General features: G+C 46.1%; 1 protein-coding gene across 3 annotated transcripts in view; it reads left to right on the plus strand.

Moving 5' to 3' along the window:
• The first annotated feature begins 1,513 nt into the window (after positions 1 to 1,513).
• Positions 1,514 to 24,924, plus strand: part of ZFP64 (ZFP64 zinc finger protein) — a 69,244-nt gene continuing 45,833 nt past the window's right edge. For 2 of the 3 annotated variants that reach the window (XM_010975292.3, XM_031433605.2), the window contains exons 1-5: positions 1,514 to 1,711; positions 4,629 to 4,868; positions 18,511 to 18,672; positions 19,703 to 19,765; positions 22,721 to 22,972. In XM_010975292.3, the coding sequence (XP_010973594.1) occupies positions 1,666 to 1,711; positions 4,629 to 4,868; positions 18,511 to 18,672; positions 19,703 to 19,765; positions 22,721 to 22,972 (763 nt within the window). In that variant the 5' untranslated portion in view covers positions 1,514 to 1,665. The remainder of the gene's footprint in view (positions 1,712 to 4,628; positions 4,869 to 18,510; positions 18,673 to 19,702; positions 19,766 to 22,720; positions 22,973 to 24,924) is intronic. The other variant, XM_031433606.2, reaches the window with a different exon arrangement.

Genomic DNA, 24,924 nt, shown 5'->3' on the forward strand with positions numbered 1-24,924 from the left:
TGACCATTCCCGAAGCCACTATCACATCCTGGTGTTATGTCTTCTGAGATCATATCACTACTAAGAAATTACACTGCTGATCTGATTATTTAGTGTTGACTGCATCGCTAGCCACTAGCCCAGTTGTGTTAGAGCAGGCACCAAATAGTGTGGATCACCCTTATACCTCCAGGGGCGAGTACAGTGCCTGGCCCACTGCGAACAGGAGTATAGCTGCAGGACGGGTAAACAAACCCTTAATGAAAGCAGTAGGATAATTCTATTAGTTGTACAAGCCCTATCTACCAAGGGCCTACTATGTGCCAAGCACTTGGCCAGGTCGCTGGGGATGGATGCTTCAGTGAAGTAAAGAGATTTGTTTTTTTTAAAATCCCACTTTCATGGGGAATTATTGAATATAAGCGAAAGGGAAAACAGGAAATAAACAAGTAAATTACCATCTATGTCTATAGACAGATACATAGCTAGATGGATGGATGGACAGATAGAGACACTCCAGATACACAATGTTGGATTTGTTAAGTTCTAAGAAGGAAGATAAAGCAGACCAGCAGGAAACAGGGAGCCACCGGGTGGGGAGGAGGAAGCTGCAGTATTAGAATGGGCTAGCCAAGGAAGGCCTCTCTAAGAATGTGAATTTGAAATCTAGACGTGAAGGTGTTAGGGAGGGTGGCAGGTGGACACCAAGGGAACAGTAAGCACAAAAGCCTTGAAGCTGGAGAGTGTGTGGGGCTGACACCAGAGAGAAGGAAATAGTAGGAGATGGAGCCAGGCAAGTGGTGACATCAGGGAGGGCAGTGTCAGCCAGCATTAGGAGCTTCACCTTGTAATTTAGAAATGCGCACCCTTGGGCCTCACCCCAGACCCACTGAATCAGAAACTCTGGGGTGGGCCCAGCAGTCCATATTCTAACAAGCTCTCCAGGTGACTGAGATGCACAAAAAGGTTGGCAGACCCGGGGCGGGGGTAGGGGGGCGCTACAGCGATTCATCCCAGCTGTTACCCATGCACGTGATCACGGTCCTCTTTATTCCACCAGCTGGGCAGGGGACCCGCCCAGCGCTCTGCTGATTTGAGGGGTGCTGACGCTCAGCCGAGGTTTCTCCCAAGCCCGCCGGGCCCCGCGCACACCCCCAACTGAACCCCGACTCGGTCCTCTTGCAAGCCTCCCGGGCGACCCGGGATTGACGAGGCTGCCCGGCCGCCGTGGGGACCAAACGCCCAAGGGGCAGGTGCAGAGGCGCCAGAACCCGGAGGCCAGACGCGCCGGCCCAGATAGCAGCGGTGCGGGCAGGACGCCGGCTGCTGCAGCCCGGGGGGCGCATCTCTCGCCCGCGGTCGCCCAACTCGCTGGGACGCGTGTGCACCAGCCGAACCCCGGGGGATTCCGCGGGTGCGGGGCCGCGCGGCCTGGGCATCGGGATTGGCCCGCTGCTTCCCCTGGGAGCCGCTGATGCGAAGCCAGGTTGGGGCGGCCGGGCCCGGCCAGCGCCCTCTAGGCAGCGGAAGTGGAGCTTGCTTTACATCCGTCCTCCCCGCCTCGCAGAGTTGGGAGAAGGAAGGCTGGGGGGTGTGGAAAAATAAAAGGAAAAGTCCTTGCACCATGTAGACCCGCGCCCCCTACCCTGGCACCCCGGCCGGCCGGGGACCTCCCAGTCTGCGGCCATGAACGCGAGCAGCGAGGGCGAGAGCTTTCCGGGCTCGGTGCAAAGTAAGTGCTTTTCCGGGCGCAGTGCGCGCTCCGGGGCCCAGTGCGCGCTCCGGGGCCCGGGCCCAAGCACGTCTGCGACGCAGCGAGCAGGCCCGGGGCCCCGAAATCGGGGTGACGGCCCGGAGCCGGCGTCTCGGGGACCGCGGCGGGCGCGCAGTACAGGAGGCGCCGGAGTGGGCTTGGGGTGGGGGCGCCCAACCCAGCGCAAGGCGGGGGGCGCTCTGCAGCCTCGAAAGACCAGTTGGAAGGGAACGGTGGGGGAGGGAATGCCGTTCAGACAATCGCCACCCCCTCGGGGTTTTCCCCGCCCCCCGGTGGAGTTTGAAGGTGGATTTGGGGTAACCGCGGCAACGCTGATGGGAAAACTTCTGCCTCAGTGGCCCCAAATCTTTCTGGAGCTCCTAAGATTTCACGAGGTCTTGCCGGCTGGGCTTGCCGGCTTACTGCAAAGCCTTTTGCACATTAAAGGTGGAGATCTGAATAGGGAACGGGGCCGTGGTCGTTTGCTTAGAGTTCGGGGTTCATTTTTATTTTCTTGTTGAGGACAGCAGCCTTTTTCAAGCCCGTGGTTTCGTCCGGCACATTGTTTCCCAAAGTCTGGTCCAGGGACTGAGCGCAAACCAGCCACCTGGGAGCTGAAGCGCTTATTTAAAAACAAAAAGCAAAAAAGCAAAAAACCTCTCTGGGCCCCACCCATTAGGTGAGGGGCTGGGGTTGAGGGAAGGAGGGGGATCTGCCCTCCTTACCCTGGCGATCCCGATGCACGTAAAGTTTGAGAACCCCTGGCTCAGGGGTTTGCAGACACCTGGCACATAGTAAGCACATAGCTTGTTAGCTGTTACTGTTAACAATTTTGGAGACGTTGGCTCCCAAACTTGGCTATGTATTCCTCGCATAACTTGAGAAAAGCACAGATTTCCCCGAACCGCAGCCCCCATGTACCCCTCCTCCATTATGAGTCTGTCTCCGAAGTGGGGCTCAGATATGTCTGTTTAAACACCCCACCCCCACCCCCCACCCCCGTTGTTCTGATGCCAAGACCGGTTTGGAGAACTTTGCAGAGATAAAGGAATTCTTTTTGTTGAGGTGAGCACAGACTGCCCTTGTTTTTTTATTTGGTCTCAGTTAATTCTCATTACAGATTTACAGAGGGGATACTTTCAAATTCAAATAGGGCACTTCAGTGATAAGCCCACCAGGTGACATGCTGGGGGGTGGCAATCCCCGTGCTGGCCTTTCACAAGGACCAACTCATTTAATCCTCATAACCATCCTAGGAGGCAGAACCCTCTCCCCGTTTCATCCTGGGCATCAGTATTATTTGACCATTAAAGAGTCCTCAGCGATGCAACACGCTACATCTCTTGGTTTCTTATCTTCCTGTTAATCCCGTGGGCACAGGAAGGTGGTGTTTCAGAGGAGAAGAAAAGGGTCCATTCCTTCCATCCATTAATTTCAAAGTACTTAAGTGCACAGGGTGCTCTGCAAGATGGCTTATAAAACATTACCATGCTCAGCCCAGAGCACCTCTTCTTAGCAAGTCAACCAAATGGTATTTCCACACAGAGATGTCTTGGTTGGAAGGGGGAAATTGGATATAATGCTCATATTCTAGAAATTTTCATAAAATTATGATGCATGGATGCCAACTATATATGCACAAAGGTAGTTCTCATACTATTTAGACTTGGGGAAAATTGGAAATAATATGAAGACCTTATAGTTACTGAGAAGTTATGAGGCATGGAAAACATGGAATAATGTGCTGTCATTAAATAATTATATTTATAAAGAGATTTTAGTGATGTAGCACAATACTTATGCAGTATTATGTGGGGGAAAGATTAAATTACAACACATTATGATCTCAAACAATTTTAATGGAAAATAATTTTTAATTGAAAATGAATGGAAAGAAATATTTTGTAATATTCATGGTACACATAAGTGATTTCCCTCCCAGCTTCTTCTCTTCCAAATTTTCTGTTATAAACATGACTTTACTTGTAATGAGGCAAACAAGGATTTTAAAATAAAAATTAAGGTAGTCATATTAGAGACTTATTAACTGTATTTCTTTATTTAACAAACATTTATATAGCACTTTCTAATATAGTGCCAGGACTGTGGTAAGTGCTTTGCAAATGTTAACACAGTATTAACTCTTGGTATTATTACTATTAAGAAATAATGTCTCTCTCAGTTAGGAATGAATTTTGGCTACAAGTAACAAAAGTCAACTATACTGGCCTCATGAAAATTCTGGACTTACTTGATTCCAAGGTTGATTCGGGGAATCAGTGAAGTAAGCTTCTGTAGGGATCTTAGCATTTACCTCATGGTTACAACATGGCTGCAAAAGCCCCTGGCATCACAACTGCTTTCAAGGCCAGAAGAAGAGGGGGACAGTCCCAACCATATCAGCTCCTTTTTTATCACAAAGCCACACTTTTCCCAGAAGCTCCTCTAGCATTGTGCTAGAGGGGTTCCCAAGTATGTAGGGGACCAAGATTATTTAGACAAGTGGTTCTCATGATGGTGGAGGGGGTTGGGAAAGTGGGGGCATTGGCTTTCATAATGACTGGGAAGTACAACTACCATTTAATTAGAACAGGAGATGCCTGCTGATCCTTTGAAGTGCAGTGCAGAACGCTGCACGTTGAAAAACTCTCTTGCATCAAAATGCCACTAGTGCCCCTGTGGGCAATAATCAGGAGCACCACTTGGGTCTGGGTACATTGCTGCTGGGTCAGAACTGGGATCCTGTTTGCAAGGAAGAAGAGGGGAGTCGAATGGATATTGGGCCAGTAACTAGTCATGCCTGCCACCATGTCCTTTTTCCTACCATGAATCTGGTTTGTGTAGTAATTTCAGGCTATTTGGAATTCATCCGTGACTTTCCCTTTGTCCCATGGAGTTCCAGGTGGCACAACAGTGCTGGTTGAGCTGACTCCCGACATCCACATCTGTGGCATCTGCAAGCAGCAGTTTAACAACCTGGACACCTTTGTCGCTCACAAGCAAAGTGGCTGCCAGCTGACCAGCACGGCCGGGGCAGTGCCTAGCACCGTCCAGTTTGTATCAGAGGAAACGGTGCCTGCCACCCAGACGCAGACCACCACACGAACCATCACCTCGGAGACCCAGACGATCACAGGTATGGCTGGGGGGTGAGAGGAAGTCACTTAGAGTTAACCTGTGTCCCAAACGCCTCTGCAGAGCTTCTTAAAAATACAGATACCCAGGGCCCACCACTGAGGGTTGCTGAAATTCATTATTTTTAACAAGCTCCGCTGGGAAGCCAGCTGCCCAGCCAGGTTTGGGAGCTGCTGGGTTAAAGCATTAAGTGGTAGCAGTTATAAATTGTTGTCATGTGATAAACAAAAACAGACAAAAATCAAGTTTCTAAAACAAAAACCTATATACTAAGAAAAAAATACTTGCAAGAAATGATAAAAAGGGAAAAGTATTTTGGGTGATGGGAATATGTATGTGATTCCTGAATTTGCGTTATTTGTGTAAAGGGACAAAACAGTGATTTTTAAAAAATTGTTAAATCTATAAACACACATTGATGCCTCCCCTCCCCTGTGCTACCAACAGGAAAACAGAAAAGTACATCCTAGTTCTCGGTTGTGTCCAAAATAAGGTTCAGATGGATCCAAAATTTAAATCTACACAATGAAACTGTAAAAGTTCTAGAGTAAAAATTATACACATACAGAAACACACATGTACACACACTCCCCTCCTACTTACACCTATATGATCTGCCTTAAGGGACCAGGCAGATAACTTTAAAAACAGAAAGTAACCCATTTATGAGATAGTAAAGACACTGCTGGATCCCGTGGGGAAATGGAGAATGTATTCCCTAGCTGATTTTTAATTTAAAAAATACGTTTATTAAAACTGTGCCCATCAAGGAAGACAAGTTGTGGGATCCTTCCCCCAAAAGAAAAAGAATTATGTTATGTGGCTGCAAATAAAGTTACTATTTTTCCAAAGTTAAAACAGTGTATAAAAAAATCTAAAGACAAATAACTAGGGGGAAAAAATTGCAGCACATACATGACTTGTCCCTCATATATAAAGAACTCCTAAAAACCAATAAAAGAACCAAGTGGAAAAGTCAGCCAAGGGCAGCAGATGATATTCAAGAGCTGCTAACCATAAAAGGATATGTCATTGCCTTGGTAATTAAAGAAATGCAAATCAAAAGAAGGCTTAGGGCCAAGGTACCACTTTCCTTTCCTTTCTGGAGATGTAAATTCATGTAACCTGGGCAATTTTGTGGTATCTTTCAAACTTTAAATCTTACATTTAAAATCTTTTCAAATTTTAAAATGTACAGAAACACATATACCCAGCAAGTCCACTTCTAGGTATTTATCCTATAAAACCTGATGAACAAGTGTGCAAGTTCATTTGCTTACAGTATATACTATAAAGACAATGGAACCTTTGTATGTATATGTCAGGAGGAAATTAGATGAATAAATACCAGAGATGAATAATGAATGGTAATCTAACAATTTATTAAATGAATACATTCAGACAAAGGAATATGACTTAGCTTTGAAAAGGGGCACTAGATCTGTGTACAGACATAGATTCTCAAGGTGAGTGTGAAAAAACACACATACGTGTACACACATGGTATTATATTCACAGAAAGCTTCTAGAACGGGAATGAAGCAGGCAATGTTAATGAGAGAAGTAAGCTGTGCACAAGGTATCAGGGAATGGTGGGGACTGTGGTAAAGTGGAGAAAGCTACTTTTCAGATCCAGTTGGTTAGAAATTTGGGTTTGTCTGAGAAACTGAAAAATGTAAAATTCCCCAAGTTTTAAAACTTTGTTGACCAAGCAAAACACATCTGTGAGCCTGACTGAGCCCACCAGCAACTTCTAGCCTGTTCTCAGTGTTTACCAAGTAGTTAATCTGGGGCTGCGGAGCAGAGGACATCTGAAGTGGGGGTACCAGCTTTCACCTTGTCAGTCGTATATTGATGTGGTATGCGAATTTTTTGGCAAAATAAGCAAGGTTTTGCGGTTTCTTTAATGCATCCAACATGTTTCTGCTGAATTTTTTAAGCATTGAAATATAATTGATCACCTCAGAAACTGCAGTAAGATTACGTTGACATCTTCCCACTTTCTCTTGCGATTATCTTAATTCTCATCTTAGAGAAAGTCACCAAGAAAATGTTAAAACTGAATACTGCCTTAGAGTTGGTCCTGGTATAACCTTCTCATTTGACAGCTGGACAAAGTAAAGCTGCAGGTGGGCATGAGACATGGCCAGGGTCCCACCACAGGTTCAAGACAGTCCTGGGACTTCAGCACTTTGGCCCTTACCCTAGTGGTCTTCTGCCTGAAGACTTCGTGTTCGGTTCCCTGTCCTCGGAAACAAACTCCCAGTAACGCCACACACCGGGTGTGAAGCCTGTGACACGAGGGCCCTGTGAGGAGGGTTCAAGGGCCACACTTTGTCTATGGCCTTTGCATCTTTCTGGGTTCTGAGCCTTCGCTTATGCTGTTCCCTCTGCCTGAAATACCTTTCCTGCCTTTACCTGGCTGATGCCAAGTCAACCTCAGAACTTTAAGGTTCAGGACAGTCTACACAGAGAGAATCTGGCTTCCTCTCAGGACACTCCCTTACCCTCTGAATTACCATAGCTGCGATCTCCTTTCTGTCTTCCAAATGAGCCACGTTTCCTTATGCCTCAGAGCCTTTGTATGTGTTGTTCCCTCTGCCTGGGACTGACAATTCTTATGCACGCATCAGAGCTGGGCTTAAACGCATTTCCTCAAAGGGCCCCTCTGACAACACCCACCGCGTGCACACTGTTCTCCCAGACCAGGACAGGTCCCGTAATTAAATGGTTGTTTGCAGAACAAACTTAAGGTCTGTCCCGTCACTGACCCATAAGCACCATGAGGTCAGGGCTTCCCCCCTCCTGTTCACCATGGATCCCAGCACCATATTCTAGGCACTTACTTATTCTTTAGGGGCATGAACACTCAATTGCCCAAATCTCACGTCCATCAGTAAAGCTGACCCCACACCAAATAACTGCTCCTTCTGCCCTAATTCTCTACTCAGACGGTCACCCTTCTCTTAGCATGTCTACTGTGGGCCATGCCCCAGTGCTGTCGACCGCCCTGTACGGTCAGGCCAGGCCTGGAGTCCTCTTGTACACAGCTCCCAGTGGCACCCACTGCACTGGGTTGATAGGAGCTCCAAGCCTTTATCCCAGTCTGCCAACCTAGACTGCGGGCAAGTCGCTTACTCTCTCTGCTTCATATTCCTCACCCGTGAAAGGGGGTTATAATGGTACGTAATACTATTAGGTGATAGAATTAGGTGCCTGATATGATTGGGTTATTGTGAGGACTCTGCAATAAGCCACATAGAGGACCTGGGACAGAGTCACTTGGGCTCAATAAACAGCTGTTTTATTAATGGAGAGATGAATGAGCAGGTGGTGGGTGCATGGTGCGATGTGTGGGATGCCCTGTCTCGGCCTGACTCAGCTGCTCCTGATTTCTCCTGTGTCTTTGCCACAAAACAAGCGGACTCTTGCTTTTTCCCTTCTTTTACACCATTTATTTTGGTTTACTGGGGCTGACTCCCCCGAACTTTGGGCTTCCATGTCCCACTAGAAGCAGTCCCCAGACCTGCCTGTGGACCACAGTCCCCAGGGAGCTTGTTAAAGACACTGGTACCTGGGCTGTATCTCTGAATCTGAGTCACTGAGGCTTGGGTTGAGGCATCTGCATTTTTAACAAACTCCCAGAGAGGAGAGGGTGTAGCTCAGTGGTAGAGCACATGCTTAGCATGCACGAGGTCCTGGGTTCAATCCCTGGTACCTCCTCTGAAAAATACATAAGTCAAATTAACTACCTCCCTCCTCCCAAAATAAAAATAAAAGATGAATAAGAGGCTTTTAAAAAGCAAACAAACTAAAAAAACTCCTGGGAGATTGCGTGTCTCAACTCAGTTGGAGAGTCACTCTCTGCCCAAGGCCACAGTTCGACCCCCGACCCTGGCAGATCCCACCCAGACATGATCCAGGGGTGTTGGTCCCTCTTCGGCACTTGATATAACCAACCCTTTTCCTTGCTCAGCTCGTATGTATGTAAAGTAAAATTTCGACCCAGTATATAAAGTAAAATTTATTCTCTGCTTGCTAGCTTCATAAGCTGCCTGTTGTTTGGCATTTAAAAACTTTCCTGTAGAAGCAGTGGGATTAGCTGCTGATACTGGTGAAAAGAATTAGCACATCCTACATGCATTTTCTAAGTTTATGACTTAAAATCACGGGCTTTGGAATCAGGCCCCTGAGTGTGAGTCTTGGCTGCGTAGGGCCTTAGGAGCTATGTGACCAGTGCAAGTTAAAGAGCTCTTGGTGTCCCATTTTTAAAGTGGGGGCAAAAATAAATAGAAAGGCCACTTAGTTTGGTAGTGACAAGTCCGGGGTCCTGAGCCAGCCTGCCTGGGTTCGAATCCCGGCTGCAGCACTTGCTAACCAGGTAACCTTGGGCACGTGACTTAGGGTCTCAGTATCTCGGTTTCCCCAACTGAGAAATGGGTGGGGGTGATGGCGGTACCGACCTCACAGGGTCCTAGCCAGGCTTCAGTGGGCTTCTGCACAGAAGACACTTAGAGCCATCAGGGTTAGCTCTCATTGCTTACCGAATCAGGGGACGGTGAAAATTAAACAGCACACAGAAATTTTTGCAAAGGGCTTGGCTCATGGCAGGCCGACAGCCGATGTTAGTTGAATTATCCCTGGACCCAGAATGATCTTTCCCACCTCTTCTGGTTGATTTCTACTCTTAGGTCCCAGATTAAATCTCACCTCCACCTAGAAGCTGGCCATGATTTCTCCCTGTCTCCCACCCCCACCAAGGTTAGATTTTTCACTGCTTCCCCACCGAGCACTTATCACAGTTGCAGTTAACTTGTTATTTGGTATCAAGCAGTCTTTAGTTAGCCAGAGAAGTGAATTCAGATGCTCCCGGGATTCAAGCGGTGGCAGCGAAGGCAGCAACAGATCTGCTGTGATGGAGAGTGGGCGGGCCTGTGGACCACCGGCAGAGGGAGAGGAAAGCACCCTCCAACAGGCAGGAAGCATCGTCAGCTGGGCCCCAGTGGTGCTGGGGGCTGGCTGGCTCTCCCAGGCAGGCCATGCTGTTCCCCTGTGGAATATCAGGGTTTCACAGAACTTCAGCGGGAGACAGGGCCACGCTCTGACCATGGGGAGCAGGACACAAACAAAGCCCCTCCGTTATCATCTCTGAGCCACAGAATACCAGGCATGCCCTCCTCCCCCGCTAACCCGAGGGACGCTGCTGCTTTAGCTGGTGCGGCTCTAGCCTCTGCTGCCCGGTAACATTCACTAAGATACAAATCCTCCGCTTGTCCGTGCTTCCTGACAGCCTCCACTGTGGCCTTGAACCCTCCCTCCAGAACCATCTAACATGAACCCCAAACCTATAATACATGAAGCCCTTTCTAGCACCTTCTTCCAGAGACCCTCCACGGCTCCTGTGGTGGGAGTTTTCCCTCAACGGCAGGCGTGTCTCTGGTGGTCTTTGGCCAGAGTCATCAGGAGAAGGAAGACCTCGCCCACCTAAATGATCTTGAAAACCTTTTTAAAAAAAAAAAGTTGAGCCTGTGATCTCCAAAGTAGTGGCTTAATTTCTAGTTCACTAGACTGTGAATCTCCCCCATGCAGGAGCTAATCAGTCTTACATTCCTGCCCTCCAGCACCAGGCCTGGCACATCCGGGGCCCTCAGCAAGTCAGTTACTGAATGAGCCCAGGAAAGGACGGCTGTAAGGATTACATTTGTTAAGGTGCCCGAAGTTCCTGGCCTGGCATCTGCCCTGCCGTAAGGGCCGGGGGAGGGCAGCTCTGGGACTGTTCTGTGCCACATGCTAGAGCTGAGATAACGGACCGGAGAGGAAACCCCAAGCCCGCACGCGGAGGGGAGGAGAATTTAGCTGTAACACATACAAGCCCAGCCATCTGTGACAAGAACAGCCTTGTGCAAAAAGTCAATAGAGTAGATTGGTCCCTACGGGGAAAGCCTGGAGGGAAAAGTTATGAGTGAGAACGAATGTATGAGAGGCCTGGAAAAACTCCCTGGCATTTGGGAGGAAGATGGTGGGAAGGGGGCACTGCCTACTTGATCTGCAGGTAGGGAAGCTCAGTGACACAGGGAGAATGTAGGAAGCCATGCTTTAGCTCTGGCCTTTGTTCTGAAGGAGCTGGGGAGCCATTGAAGGTTGTTGAGTGTGTGAGTAATTTAGTAAGACAGACTATGTACTAATTTGCCAGGAGGATCTGGCAATAATAAGAAGAATAGCAACTAATTGGTAGGAAGTGTTTATTATGTGCCACGCACGTTTCTAAGTCCTCTATGTGAAGTAGTTTTTCACTACTTAAATTGTTGTGAATTTAAATTTACAATTTAAAAAAAGAATATGAGATGGAATATATATATATGTACATATGTATAACTGAATCACTATGCTGTTCACCAGAAATTAGCACAACAGTGTAAACCGGCTATACTTCAAAAAAAATGATAAATTTTATATTTAATTAAAATTTTAAAACATAAATTAGGTATTCAGAATTATTGTCCCCATTTTACTAAGAATGAGCTAAATCACAAAGGCGTTGAATAACTTGACCAAGGTGACAGCGCCGTGAAGTGGCAGGACTGGGTGGGCCTCAGAGCCAGGCTGCCTGGCTGCAGCGTCTGTAACTTGGCCACACCACATCACCCCTTAGTAAAGTCCTCGTTGTGGTGTTTCTCAAAAGAACCACCTGGAGCTTTGGTGAAAAACGCAGAGGCCCGGTGCCCTCCCCTGAGGATACCATCTGGGTGGGTCTGAGCAGGGTCCTGGGAATCAGGACCAGCCAGTGATTGACGGCTTGGGTCAGTTCAGATGCTTTCAGTTGCTCTTAGCAACACTAAACTACAAGCGGGCTGGACTGTGAGATGTTGCTTCTCTCAGGATGAGAACGGGCAGGGTAGACCCAGGTCTTTTCATCTTCTCGCTGTCCTCGGCGATTGTCCTCATGGCTACTGCTTTAACCTCAAGTCTTCTCAGCCCTGCCCAGGGATGGGGAAAGAGGAAGCTTCCCTTTATCAGAGAGGAAATGCTTCCCCAGAATCTCCAGATCCCATCAGCCAAGATGGGTAACATGCCCAGTTCCTGTGCCCAGTTCCCCTGTCTTGGAGGCAGCAAGGGACAAGGAAGAGGGTCTTGGCAGTGGAATCCAATCCCAAGGCCCCTCTGGAGAGCCACACTCTTGCCACTGCCCTGTTAGAATAGTCTAGAGCAGGCATTCTCAATGCTGGTATGCAAAAAAAATTACCTGGAAAACTTGTTTTTTTTAAAAAAAAATACAGCTATAAATATACCCAGACTATACCCAGATCTCTGCATCAGAATCTCTGGTACATGATCGATTTTGAGAACCACTGGACCAGGAGGAAGGCAAGAAAGGATGGAAATCTATCGGTGGCAGTATGTCTGGCACATAGGTGCTTGTTTCTCAGAAAGAAAGTCCGCGCAAAACTACAAGGGCTTAGCCCCAGTTCCTAGTTCCAGGGTAAGCGGGTCTGACTGGCCCAGCTTCTGTGCAGGTGTCTGCCCTGGACCAATCAACTGCAGCAGAGAGAAGGGGCGGGGTCAGGAATTCCAACGGGGCAGCAGGCTCCTCCCGCGGGACAGCGGACAGTTGGGCTGATGTGCCTGGGAAGGTGTGTTCCACACGCGGGAAAAGCCTGAGACGATTTTTCCTTAGAGAGGTGGCTTTTCTCTCAGGAGGCGAATCCTGAGTTTACATTTGAATCAAGACCCCTACATGTGACTCACAGGCGTGGACAATATTGGAAGGAACAGGAAGAAACCAGCAGTAGATACGAATATATGACAATGAAAGAATATCCTTAATTTATAAAGGCCATTTACAGGTGAATGAGAAAAAAGTAAAAACTCAAAAAAAAAAAAAAACTAATAGCTTGAACAGGCAGTTCACGAAGCAGGTATGCAAGTAGATAAAATATGGCAAAAAGGGGTTCATCTTCACCAGTTATGAAAGAATTAAACGAAAATGACCTCATTTTGTCCTGTCAAATAGTCTGTGTGGTAGCCAAGGTGAAGGGGAGAATGTACATTGATTTAGATTTTCTGGAAGGATCATATAACTATGAATCACCAAGCAATAAAGTGACCAATCCATGTTGACCCAGTTTTTCAGCTTATAGGAAGGTATCCAGAGAAACCAGAGCTAAGTTACATTTTTGGATAGGTGTTATTTATAGAGGCAAACACCTAGAAACCAACTCAGTGTCCACAAAAGGGGAACGGCTGATTTAACTATGACAGCCAAAATAGTGGTATATTATATAGTCTTAAATTATGTTCTGGGTGAATAATAACATGGCAAAAAGGCTTTCACATGGCAGAATTGTTTAGTAAAACTGTGTAATTGTTTAATAGAAAAAAAAGAAAAGAATACAAAATGACTTAAGCCATGATCCCAGTTTTATACTTTAAAAATATATATAAAAAGAATGCATTAGCATTTAGCTCATCATTAATTCAACCAGTTTTCTTTGAGCCCCTGCGCTTTGCCAGGTTTTGTGTGTGAGATGCTGGGAGACAGTGATGGAGAGAAACAGGTGTTGTCCTCACCTGCTCATCCAACCAAATGGAGGAGAGGACGGTCATTACTTTCCCAAAGAACCATTTAATCACAGTAGAGACTGAGCGCTGTGGAGAAAAAGTACAGCATTTAATGAGGATGTCATGCAAGGGGGTATATTGTCCTGTGAGGACAGCATTGGGTGGGGTTTTTTTTTTCTATACTTGCTAGATTTTCTGCAATTGGTGTTTACTTTGGTTTTGCAAAAATAATACATTTTTAATTTAAAAACTGCGTGGAAGAAGTGAAAAGGATAAAAAAAAATCGAGGTTTTTAATTGAAGAAGAGAAGGGAGAAACAAAGTGGATTGGGAGATGTGAAAGCTACTTGAAGAGCAGTTTTGGGAAAGGAGCTACAGTTTGCCCATGCAAGCTCAAGGGGTCTAAGACACCAATGGGTCCTAACCTCAGGGAGAAAGATTTTGGTTCCCTATGAAATTCATGGGACAGTCTTGCTTTTTAAGCAACATCATGAATAACTAAACGCCCAAAGCGCCCCCACTGCGGCTGGGACTGCACATAACAAACGCATCTCAGATGCACCCCCCGGGCGCACGGAGAGCCGGGGAGGGCCCTGCGGGCAGAAACCCAGGGGAAAGCAGGGGTGAGGCTGTGCGCTGCTGGGAGTCAGAGGACTGGGGGCTGATCTCACTAAGTCTGGACTAGATTGTAACAGCCACGCCCAAGGAGGAGATGAGGCCCTGAGCCCACGCAGAAAGTTAGAAATGAGACCCCCACCCCACCCCATGTGCCCAGAAAGTGGTGTCCCTTGCTACACTCTCAGTGAAAAGAGGGGCTTCAGAACATTCTGCCCTGGGAACAAGTCACGCCTCTGCTCTGCGCACCTCCCCCCTCAGCAGACCTGGGTGCGTGGGGTTGTGCGTGCTGCCTTCGCTTCTGCTGGGCATGCAGATCCCCCAAGGCCACTGCCACCGTTTCTGCCAAATCTGAAGGCAGACAAGTGACTCCATCTCTCCTAGTATGATACGACAGCTCTGTGCTCTGATAACTTTCCAGCGTGGTGGTGTGCCCAGCTTGGTGTGTCTTAGCCTGTGCGTAGTGTGACTGGAACAATGAGGTCTAAGTGCTGAGGTCTCGGCTAACGTCCATCCCCATTTTCCTGGTGAAAGAACTGAACCGCAGACGAGGGACTTGGTCCAGGCCCCATAGACAGATGTGGGTCCCGGGTCTGTCTGACCACACACACACACACACACACACACACCCTTGAAATTAACATCTTCAACATCAAATCACACGGTAACACTGGAAAGGACTGAGGCCACACAGACACACAGACACACACACATACACCTTGAAATTAACAGCGACTTCAACATCAAATCACGCTAACACTGGAAAGGACTGAGGTGGCCCCTGAGATCAAAGCCCCTGAAGGTATCTGCAGGTCCTGCTGTTTACAGGGGGTCCTGGAAAGGGGCCGAGTGTGGGGGAGGGATGGGAGGAAGTGACCTGGATAAAGCCAGCCAGAGGGCCTCACCACTGGGGTACTAGATGCCCCAGTGCCCTTTGTTGGCTGTGGAATTCCCGACACCTGTTCAGAGTTATGTGCTTCCACGTTCCAGACTGAAATGTCATCTTCTCACTGACCGCTTTGCAGATCACCCTGCTTGCACTTGCATGCCCCAGCAGCCCTGCACCCTTTCCCTGCTTTATCTCCCTCCATAGCGTTTGGCTATAGAGATTTAAATTATTTATTGCCTGCACCACTGCCAACTTGAGGGTCAGCTCCATGAAGGCAGGGACTTTTGTCCCTTTGGCTCCCTGATGTTTCTATTACCTAGAACAGTGCCTGGCACATGGTAGGTGCCGAATCAACCGATGGACAGTGACAGCATGTTTCCCATGCCTGATCCTTAATCCTGACAACAGCCCTAGGAGACAGGAATGGAAATTGTCCCCATTCTCCAGGTGAGGAAACTGAGGCTCAGGAGATAAGACTTAATAGCCCAAGCTCTTGAGCAGACCCCTTCCGGTCTAGGAGCCATCTACTTGGGGTGACACACTGTGTGTGATTAGCCCCACCCCCAGATGATTCCTGCAGTTGGGTGCCTGACTCCCTGTGCTTCTGCCACCTCCCGGAGTCGCCAGAAGCACAGGAAAAAATAGACAAATGGGACCACATCACACTTCTGTGCATCTAAGGAAGCAACCAACAGAATGTGAAGGCAACCTACAGAAGGGCAGAAATGTGTGTCTGAGCAGAGGTTCATATCTGGAATACTTCCATGTTTCCCCTCTACCGTCACTCCGCACGAAAAGGATGCTAAGGTTTAAGGTGGAGGGGCAGGTGGACAGTTAGGAGACAGAGCCCCACCCATCTCCCGGGGAGGCGGGCAGGAAGTCCTGGGCTCAGGAGCATTCACCTACCTGCCAGGAGGGTTATGAGGACTCCACAGTGGAACCGTCGGGGGGGGATCTGGCCACTCTCACAACCCCTCCCCACCCCAGCGCCTTCCAGCCTTCTTTTTGTTCAAAAAGTGGTAGAGCAGGAAGTTGGGAAGTCGTGATAGTGTGACCAGCCATCCTAGTTGTAGCATGGAAAGTCCTGTGTCCTGAGTGACCCCTCAGTCCCAGGCAAGCAGAGGCAGTTGGCCCCCGCTAGATCCTGACCATTCCTGTTGAGAGTTTGGTGCCCAGTTCTGGTCCTCTGTAGCGGCTGACGTTTATTAAGACTTAGCTGTGGCTACTGATTCTCTCAGTAAACTTTTCAGCACCCTTATGAAGGGGACACCAGGATTATCCCCACTCACAGGCAAGGAAACTGAGGCTCAGAGAAGTTGCATAACTGGCCTGAGGTCCCACACATAGGCAGCGAATGAACCTGGACTCATCAATTCAAAGATATATTGTATCGTATCTGAAATGGTGGTGCACCTTTGAAGCAATGAGAGCACACTGTCAGCCAACAGGCAGTCATAAAAAAAATTGTCTTTGAGCACTTGTGAAGACTTGATCGTCGCTGGTCACTTTGTCACTTCGGTAGAGCTGTGCATTTTTTTTAGAACTGTGTGTATTGAGTTTAATTGCTGTTTGAAACACGTTTTGAGATACTGCAGGATGATTCAGGCTGAAGATGAAAAGTAACTGGATGCCCAGAAATACCTGGTAACAGTAGCAGGGGATCAATTTGATGTTAATGAAACAAATGTTTGTTGTTGGAGGAACAACTGCAGTTCTTGTAAAGCAACAATGGAGAAAGACAGAGCCCCTCAACTAGACAAAGCTGGGTTAAGATGTGCTGCTGAGATGCGCGGAAAAGCCTCATCTACACCATTCGTTCTCAGACTTGAGTGTGTGTCAGGATCATGTGGGCAGCCTGTTAGAACAGATTGCTGGGTCCACGCAAGAGTTTCTGATACAGTAGCTGGGGTGGGGCCCGAGACTCTGCCTCCGTGGCAAGCTCTAGTGCTGCTGGCTGGGGACCACTCTTTAAGAGCCAAGCAGAGCAGAGGAAGCAGGAGCAATAAACATCTCAACAAGGGGCAGGTGTGGTTGATTAATGCATTGGAGAGATGTGGCGTGAAGATGGAACTTGTCAGAATCTTTTGGCCAGCTTTAAACAGAAGCTACTTAACTTCCCCCTTCATGTTTCAATTGAGAAAAATGGAAACCATGAGTTTGCTCAAATACCAAATGCTGATAGAACCCAGGTGTTCATTGACGCACACTGGAGTGATGTCATTGCCAGAGGTACCCAAGAGGTACAGGTCAGGAAGTTGGATTTCCTGTCAATGTTCAGTGGAGTCTAAAAGAATTCATTCAATCAATACAACATTTCTAAGGAATATCAGTATGTGCATAAAATACCCAAAGAGTATGAAAGCATTTTATTATAATGTGTCAAAGCGGTGGCTTTTTAAAAGTTGCTGTATGTAAAATAATGCTGCATCTAGCAGTCTATAACATCTTAGATTCAAAGAAAGATGAAGTTTGTTTTAAGAGAAAATATGACTAGCACCTGTGGAATGAGTTTTACCGCTTCAGGCAAAGCCAGAATAGAGAGGGACGCCAGGCACGTGGTGATTTAGGTAAGTATGCTCTGTGAATACAGTGGCAGAAATGGCGAAGGTGGTACCTCAGTGACTGACGTTTGGGAAACAGAATGTGACAGTGGCTCTCAAAGTCATCATTAGGGTGTCTCGGCCGGACAAGTTCACCCAATGAACAGTCCCCATGGTTACATTTACTTCTATTTGAACCCAAGTCTCCATGTGACGATTACATGTAATAAAGGAAGAAAGAAAATACATATTCCCAAGCCCCAGACCGTAAGTTTAATTAACAAAATAGTAAAAAAACTATTTTATAAGTAGGAAAAAAAAAGAAATGTGAGACTGCGTATTTCACCTGTTATAATGACAAAGTTAAAGACAAAGGTGATAAACATGTTTGATCTCCTTTTCATTCTTTTTTCCTCAAACTTTCAGTGAGAGGACAAGAATTTTTTTATTAAATGAGTACTTGTGTTTAGAGTGTATTTGTAGTTTTGCCTGAAATTCCTTCAGTCAGCTCCTTTCCAGTGTCTGTTAGGATTTTGTGATAAAGCTTATGAAAGTGCCTAATGCTTTTGGCTGAAGTGAACAGAAAACCTCCCTGGTGTAAATGATAGGAACATTTCTTATTTGTTTAATAAGTCTCGTTTTGAATTATTTTTAGGGCTGTGGCTCAACATCTGATTTTCTTGCTCTCTCTTTATGGTTACAGAATGGCTGCCACAGAACCAGATGCACATCCTTATTCCAGTACGTCCAAAGTTAGAAAGTAGGGCAATCAGGGCAGCAAGAATGAGCTTTCCTCGGCTGCCTCTCTTTCTGCCCCTACCTTTTTTTTTTTAAATCAGGGAGAAAATCTTTTCTGGAACCCCACCCCAACATATTCTCTAGTGTCTCATTGGTTAGGATGGGTTCACATGATCACTCCTAAGCAGCAAAGGAGGCTGGGAAAGAAATCTAAGATGTTTATTTCTCTACAAAGGAAGGTAGGCAAAGGGAAGAGCTATTGGTATTCATACTATGAAAATTAATAATCATCCTCTCTTTTAGTTTCAGCTCCAGAATTTGTTTTTGAACATGGCTATCAAACGTATCTGCCCACAGAAAGCAATGAAAACCAGACAGCCACTGTCATCTCTCTCCCTGCCAAGTCACGTGCCAAAAAGCCCACGGTCCCACCTGCTCAGAAGAGGCTTAACTGTTGCTATCCAGGTAAAGGCAGCATCATGTCCCACCCACGTAGAGAATGTGACATCTAACAGGTCCAGGGCTCGAACTCGTGAACTCCTGACAATGGGACATGGAAGCTCCAGGCTGCCTGGTGTAAACGTCAACCCCACAGCTCTTCCATCATCACACATGACCCGTCTCTCACTGTCTCTGGTCACCATGCACATGGGCTCTTATTTAGACTTTTATAGCTGTGGGACTTTGAATGGGACTAGTGAGCATTTCAGATTACTGTGAGTTTTTCTTTCTGTGCAATAGCTTAGGAAGAAACCAGAAAAATTGTTCTTTCCTTACTTTTAAATAAAAAACTTTGAGACTTAGGGAAAAGTTGCAAAAATAGTACAAAAAATTTGTGTATACCTTTCATCTGGATTTCCCAAATGTTAGCATATTACACTTGTTTTGTTGTTCTTTCTATATATATACGTGTATTTTTCCCCCGAAGTTGCAGACATGATGTCCCTTTACCCCTAAGTATCTCAATGTGTCTTTCCAGAAGCAGAGAAATTTTTTTATATAACCACAGTACAATCATCAAAATCAGGAAATTAACATTTACACATAACATTATCAAACTGCTGACCTTATTAAGATTTTACCAATGGTTTCACAGATATCCTCTGTATCAAAAGAAAAACATTTTCCCCCCGATCCAGGCTCCAGTTCATGATCACAAGTTGCATTTAGTTTTCATATGTCTTTAGCTTCCTTTAATCCTAAGCTTTTGTCTTCCATGACCTTGACAGTTTTTCAAAGTACAGGCCAGTTATTTGATAAAATGTTCGTCCCTTTGGGTTTGTCTGATGTTTCCTCATGATTGGACGTAGGTGGGAAGCACAGAAGTGAGGTTGTGTGCTTCTTGGTGCGTGGTTTCAGGAGGCACACTGATGCTCTTGGTCCTGTTACCGTGGGGTTCGCTCTCATCACTTGGTTAAGGAAGTTTCTGCCAGGTTTCTCTATTCTAAGGTGACTGTGTTTCCCTCGGTTGACAATCTTTCCTCGCCTTTTGAAGGTTGCCAATTCAAGACTGCCTACGGCATGAAGGACATGGAACGTCATTTAAAAATTCACACGGGTAAGTGAGTCTCACAGATCCCTCCTCTGAGCTAGGAGCTGTGGGTCCCGACAAGTCAGACACGTGATACGACCCAGAACCTTCCTGGTCATCACGGGGATACAAATAGAAGTTAAATAAAAATGAGATGCTGCTTCCACACATGATTTTGGCAGAAAATGTTTAGAGCAAGAAAATCCAGTACTAGGACAGTTATAAGCAAACAGGAGAGGAACTGAGAGCGGTGACAACTGTTTTGAAAATTATTCTTCCAGAATTAATTGAAATTAAATGCACATCTTCTCATTTTGAGGAGCTGATCCTATAAGAGTGTGTGGGTGTGTGGTAACTGGTAAAAAGAGGAAAATGGGGGGAGAATAGTAGGTTTTCATATATTTCATTTCTTTACCCTATATCATTGGATATGATGAGTGTGTGTTATTTTTGCATTCAGAAGGGGGAATTTAATAAAGAGTTATTTTTTAAAGAGAGAAAAAAGATTGATGCCTGGAAAAAGAACACTGTGATTACTTCTGATGATTTTAGTTTTCTTCATTATGTTATTTTTACGTCTCCTAGACTTTTTGCATGGAGGAGGAATAGCTTTTAGACTATTTTAAACAAAGTATTAGATGCTCATAATTCAAATGATACAGACATGTGTAAATTCAAAGAGTACCAGTGTGGATCAGGGAGGGACACACTGAAATTCAGCGTGGGCATCACCCATTGCCAAGGTGTTGCTATTTAGCCTCAGCCTTTGGAAGATGATCTATCCGGCAGTGGTCTCCATAGTCCTTGGCCGTGGCCAATGATTGCCTTGTTGCACTGGGGTCTCCATCATATCTGATCAGCCTCACAGCATCTGTCATTTGGATTCCTTCTAATTATCAGAATCTGACGTTACTACGTTTCAGGTATTGGTAAGCATTCTCAGTGCAACAAGCAATGAGTCTCTCCTGGTGGGCTCCCTCTGTTGGAGCTCCATCAGTCACACATACCACATTCATCATTGCCAGAGTAAAGTGCTATCATTATTCATGATGACTGGGGAAGCATTATGAAAATGTAGGACAGCAACCTGAAGTCCATGGCGGCACATCTTCAGGAAGCATCTTCTGCTCACGGTTAGCCAGGCTTGGGTTTGTCGGACAGATTCTGTATGACTGCAGCATCTCCGTCAGCATCTTCAAGTCAGAGGGTTGACAAGGTGTCCTCACCTTAGCTACTTTCAGAGAGGAGGGCGTGGCCAGGAGCAACAGGGCTCTTTACCAGCAGAACTGGCCAAAAACCATCCAGCTCCACCACCATCCAGCATCCACTCAGTGTCGCAAAGACACAGGCTGGCAACCACAGAAGCTGTTTAGCAACTGACAATAATGAGAAAGTATTGTTCCTGGACTTTTAAATTTGACTATGAACATTTTTAATAATAAGAGTATGATCTTTAATACACTTAGAGATGCTTTCTTAAATCCCAGGTGTTTACTCTATGATGATTGTCATCAGCTTTGGCTGCAGTTGATTTTAGCTCTTGGCTGTGTAGGATTTGGCCAAAATACATGTTTAATATATAAGGTAAAAAGTGAAAATTCTGACTTACCACCCACCTCATCATCTGACACATGCCCAAAAGTCACCAAGTCTTAATAGTCCAGTGTGTGTCATTAAATTTTGGCTTACCTCTACCGGGCCTACACACAGACACACACAATTTGCTTTTTCCATCTTTTATTAAGTTAATAATTATGCACCTATCACTGCAATCTGCTGTTTCTCATTTAATGTTGGACATCTTTCCACATCAGCATATATGTATCTATGTCATTCTTTTCCATGGCCAAGTAGGAAATTGGTTTAGTAATACACGGTACATCCGTGCAGTGAAATACTTCATTTAAAAAAAGAAAATCACGTTGTAGAAACTTAATGATGTGAAAATGAAATTATTGTAAGTACCAGAAAGCAGTCAGTGGGGAGGCAGTGTTGGAATTGGCTAAGAAAATAAGAGTTTGGGTACTAATCCCACTTGTTGAGAGGATTAAGTAAAATCACTCAGAGGCACAGTGCTTTTCAAAAAATAAGTATTTCAGGTGACTTTGGCCAAGAATATTTTTGTTCCCCAAAATATACACACACACGTACAGAAATAATTGGAAAAGTAAGCAGTAGTTCATGGGTAGCAAGTTGACTTGTGTGTTAGTGAGGACACATTAAGCTGCTGTTACAAAGCCCAGACACCAGCTCATACAAGGTAGGGGTTTATGTCTGTCGCACTGTCCAGAGGTCAGCAAGTGGTCTGAGCAGGTAGGCAGTTCTGTCCTAGGAGATCATCCAGGGACTTAAGTTCCTTCTGTGTCATTAGAGTATATTTGGTTACGTTATCCACTGTCTGCTGGTGTGCTGCCCTCACCTGCCTGTTGACCCCTGTGTCTTGGTAACAGCTGGCAAGTCAGATGGAAAGAGAAAAAGTAAGAGGCAAGCAATTTCCTTTTATGAAGGACACATTTACCTTCTCTACCATTTTGACTAATGAGGACTTGGTCTCAGAGTCACACCTAGCTGCAAGGGAGGCTGGAAAATGTCGTCTTTAGCTGGTCAGCCATGAGTTCTCCTAAAACTAGAGATTCTGAGTTTTAGGGTATGTCTTTTATGAAAAAGAAAGAAGAACCAATGGATGTACAAGACAGTGTTTCTTATTTTACTTAGCTGTACTTTAAACATTTGAGTTGCCATCTATTTTTAAATAATAAAGAATTCGTATTCAATGTAGGAAAAATTAGAAAATACAAATAAGCAAAACAGAAGAGATCCCCCCTCTCCCAAGATGTTCTCTCTTTGCCAATCATCTATCTAGTGTGGAGGGGGTGTCTAAATATTCTTTGGTGACTGTTTTACTCTTTTTATAAGGCAGCGGGAAATAAGCCTTTTTCCTTTTTCACCTTGTTTCCTGATGCCATCTGTGCGTGTGTGAAGGAGACAAACCCCACAAGTGTGAAGTCTGTGGCAAGTGCTTCAGCCGGAAGGACAAGCTGAAGACCCACATGCGGTGCCACACAGGCGTGAAGCCCTACAAGTGCAAGACGTGTGACTATGCTGCCGCCGACAGCAGCAGCCTCAACAAGCACCTGCGGATACACTCGGACGAGCGGCCGTTCAAGTGCCAGATCTGCCCCTACGCCAGCCGCAACTCCAGCCAGCTCACCGTCCACCTCCGATCCCACACAGGTTAGTCCTTCGTGTGGTCCTCGCGCTACCCTCCCAGTTTCCTATCGCTTCAGTCACAAGACCATAAAGCACTTAGTCGCAACCTGGGTAAAGGAATCGGGGATGTTTGGTCACCCCATGGTTTGCAGTTTTGCTTTTTGTCTGCTCTGAAGTGCCTTTCTCAGTAAAATAGGGGAAAACATCAAGGTTATAACTTTATGTATATCTTTATGCAGCTTTATAACTTATTCACTAGTAAAGTATTTAAATGAGGAGGTGCACTAAATAAAAGAGATACAAACAATGCATTTTTAATAAATTGTATAATGTATGGTTAGGCAGTTCAGTCGTTTTTTTAAAGTATATTCTGATCGGTTCAGCATGAGACAGCTTGACAGAAAAACTCAGCAGAGTATATAAGTTAACAAATTATGTACGTTTTCCTTTTAGCAAGTGTATCAGTTAGCTTTTGATACAGTGATGCTGTGTAACAACTACCGCAAAACCTCAGTGTCGTATTATAAAAGCATTTATTGCTCACATACTTCAGGTCAACGAGGGTTGGATTGACTTTCCATTGATCTTGGCTGGGCTTAATCATATGTGTGGCAAAGGCTGGGTGTCCACTGGCTGACCTTGGCCAGGGATCTGCTGGCTGTGGGTTAGCTCGCCGTCCCCTTGCCTTGGCTGGGGCAGTCTGGCTCTGCTCCACATGTCTCATCACCTCCCACTGGGAATCCATGAGCTATTCCGGCTCTTCTCATGACAGTGACAGACCTCTGCACAGCAAACAAACAAGCATGCCCCAATGTGTAAGCTTATTTCAAGCCTCTGCTTGCGTCCCATTGGCTAAAGCAAGTTATATGGTTGGGCCTGGTGTCAAGGGATGGGGCTGAGCTCGCCCACATGGAGAGTCATCACAGGGTCACTTGACAAAGGCCATTTTTGCAAGCAACCTCAGCTCACCCCACCATCAACCACATCTCTCTGACATGCAGAGACATTCATGCCCTCCCAGGACCCCTCCAAGTCACACCTAAGCATAGGCTCAGGCTTAAAGACCAAGACCTCGTCTTCTCCATCAGGTAGGCGTATAGCTTCTCCTGACGTAGAGCCCTTTGAAGTAAAAAGGCACGTTGTCTGTCTGCATGCTCCCAGTGTGCAGTGGTGAGACAGAGCTGGGATAATAATCCTGCTGTTCCAACAGGGAGGAACAGGAGGCAGCTGGTAGTCACTGGTGCACAGATTTCTGAAACCCCTCTGGGCAAATATTTCTAGCTCCCTGACTCTGGGGACCGGGACTGTTTCTTCATTAGGCCTTGGCTGAGTCTCCGGGGTTTTGACTGTCCCCTGGAGCATCCTTTCATCACCTTCCTAAACCACTTCTGAAAAGGAGTGGAAAATGTACCTCTGAGAGACTTTCTCAGTCTGCTACCTGCCTACCGAAAGTTGGGATCTTTAATTTTATTTTAGTCTAAGCTGGTGACAGCTTCACTGGTGGAGCTATCTTTAAAACTGTGTGAGTTTCCTGTGTATCTGTGTGCCAGAAGCCACACCCATAATTATTTTGGAGACTTGTCTTTTCTTTAAACCCCACTAGAGGCACTTTTGGCATTTAGCCTTTTGTAGGTTGAATCTTATGAGACTTTTAGGACTCCTTGTCTAGCTGCAAGAACTTCCTTGGCACCAACTTTATTCTTTTGGCGATTTTAACAAAGAACCTCACTTTTGCGAGCCTCATTGCCCATCTGTTCTTCCCTCTGAGATCGGTTCCTTGGATGTGATCTTTGTCCCCAGGCTTTTGTCTTACTTTGAAAATCTTTTGCTGGTTGGAGATGAGAAACTTCATCTAACCCAGCACATCTTTGATCTCCCATATTCCCTCTAAATTCCATTTTGAAAATGGCTGGTTCTTTTTTGAGTTTCTCTCCTTCTTAGGGTACCTTATCATAGGTGGCTTGGAAGACAGTTTC

This window comes from Camelus dromedarius, chromosome 18, assembly GCF_036321535.1.
Source record: "Camelus dromedarius isolate mCamDro1 chromosome 18, mCamDro1.pat, whole genome shotgun sequence".
Lineage (NCBI taxonomy): Eukaryota > Metazoa > Chordata > Mammalia > Artiodactyla > Camelidae > Camelus > Camelus dromedarius.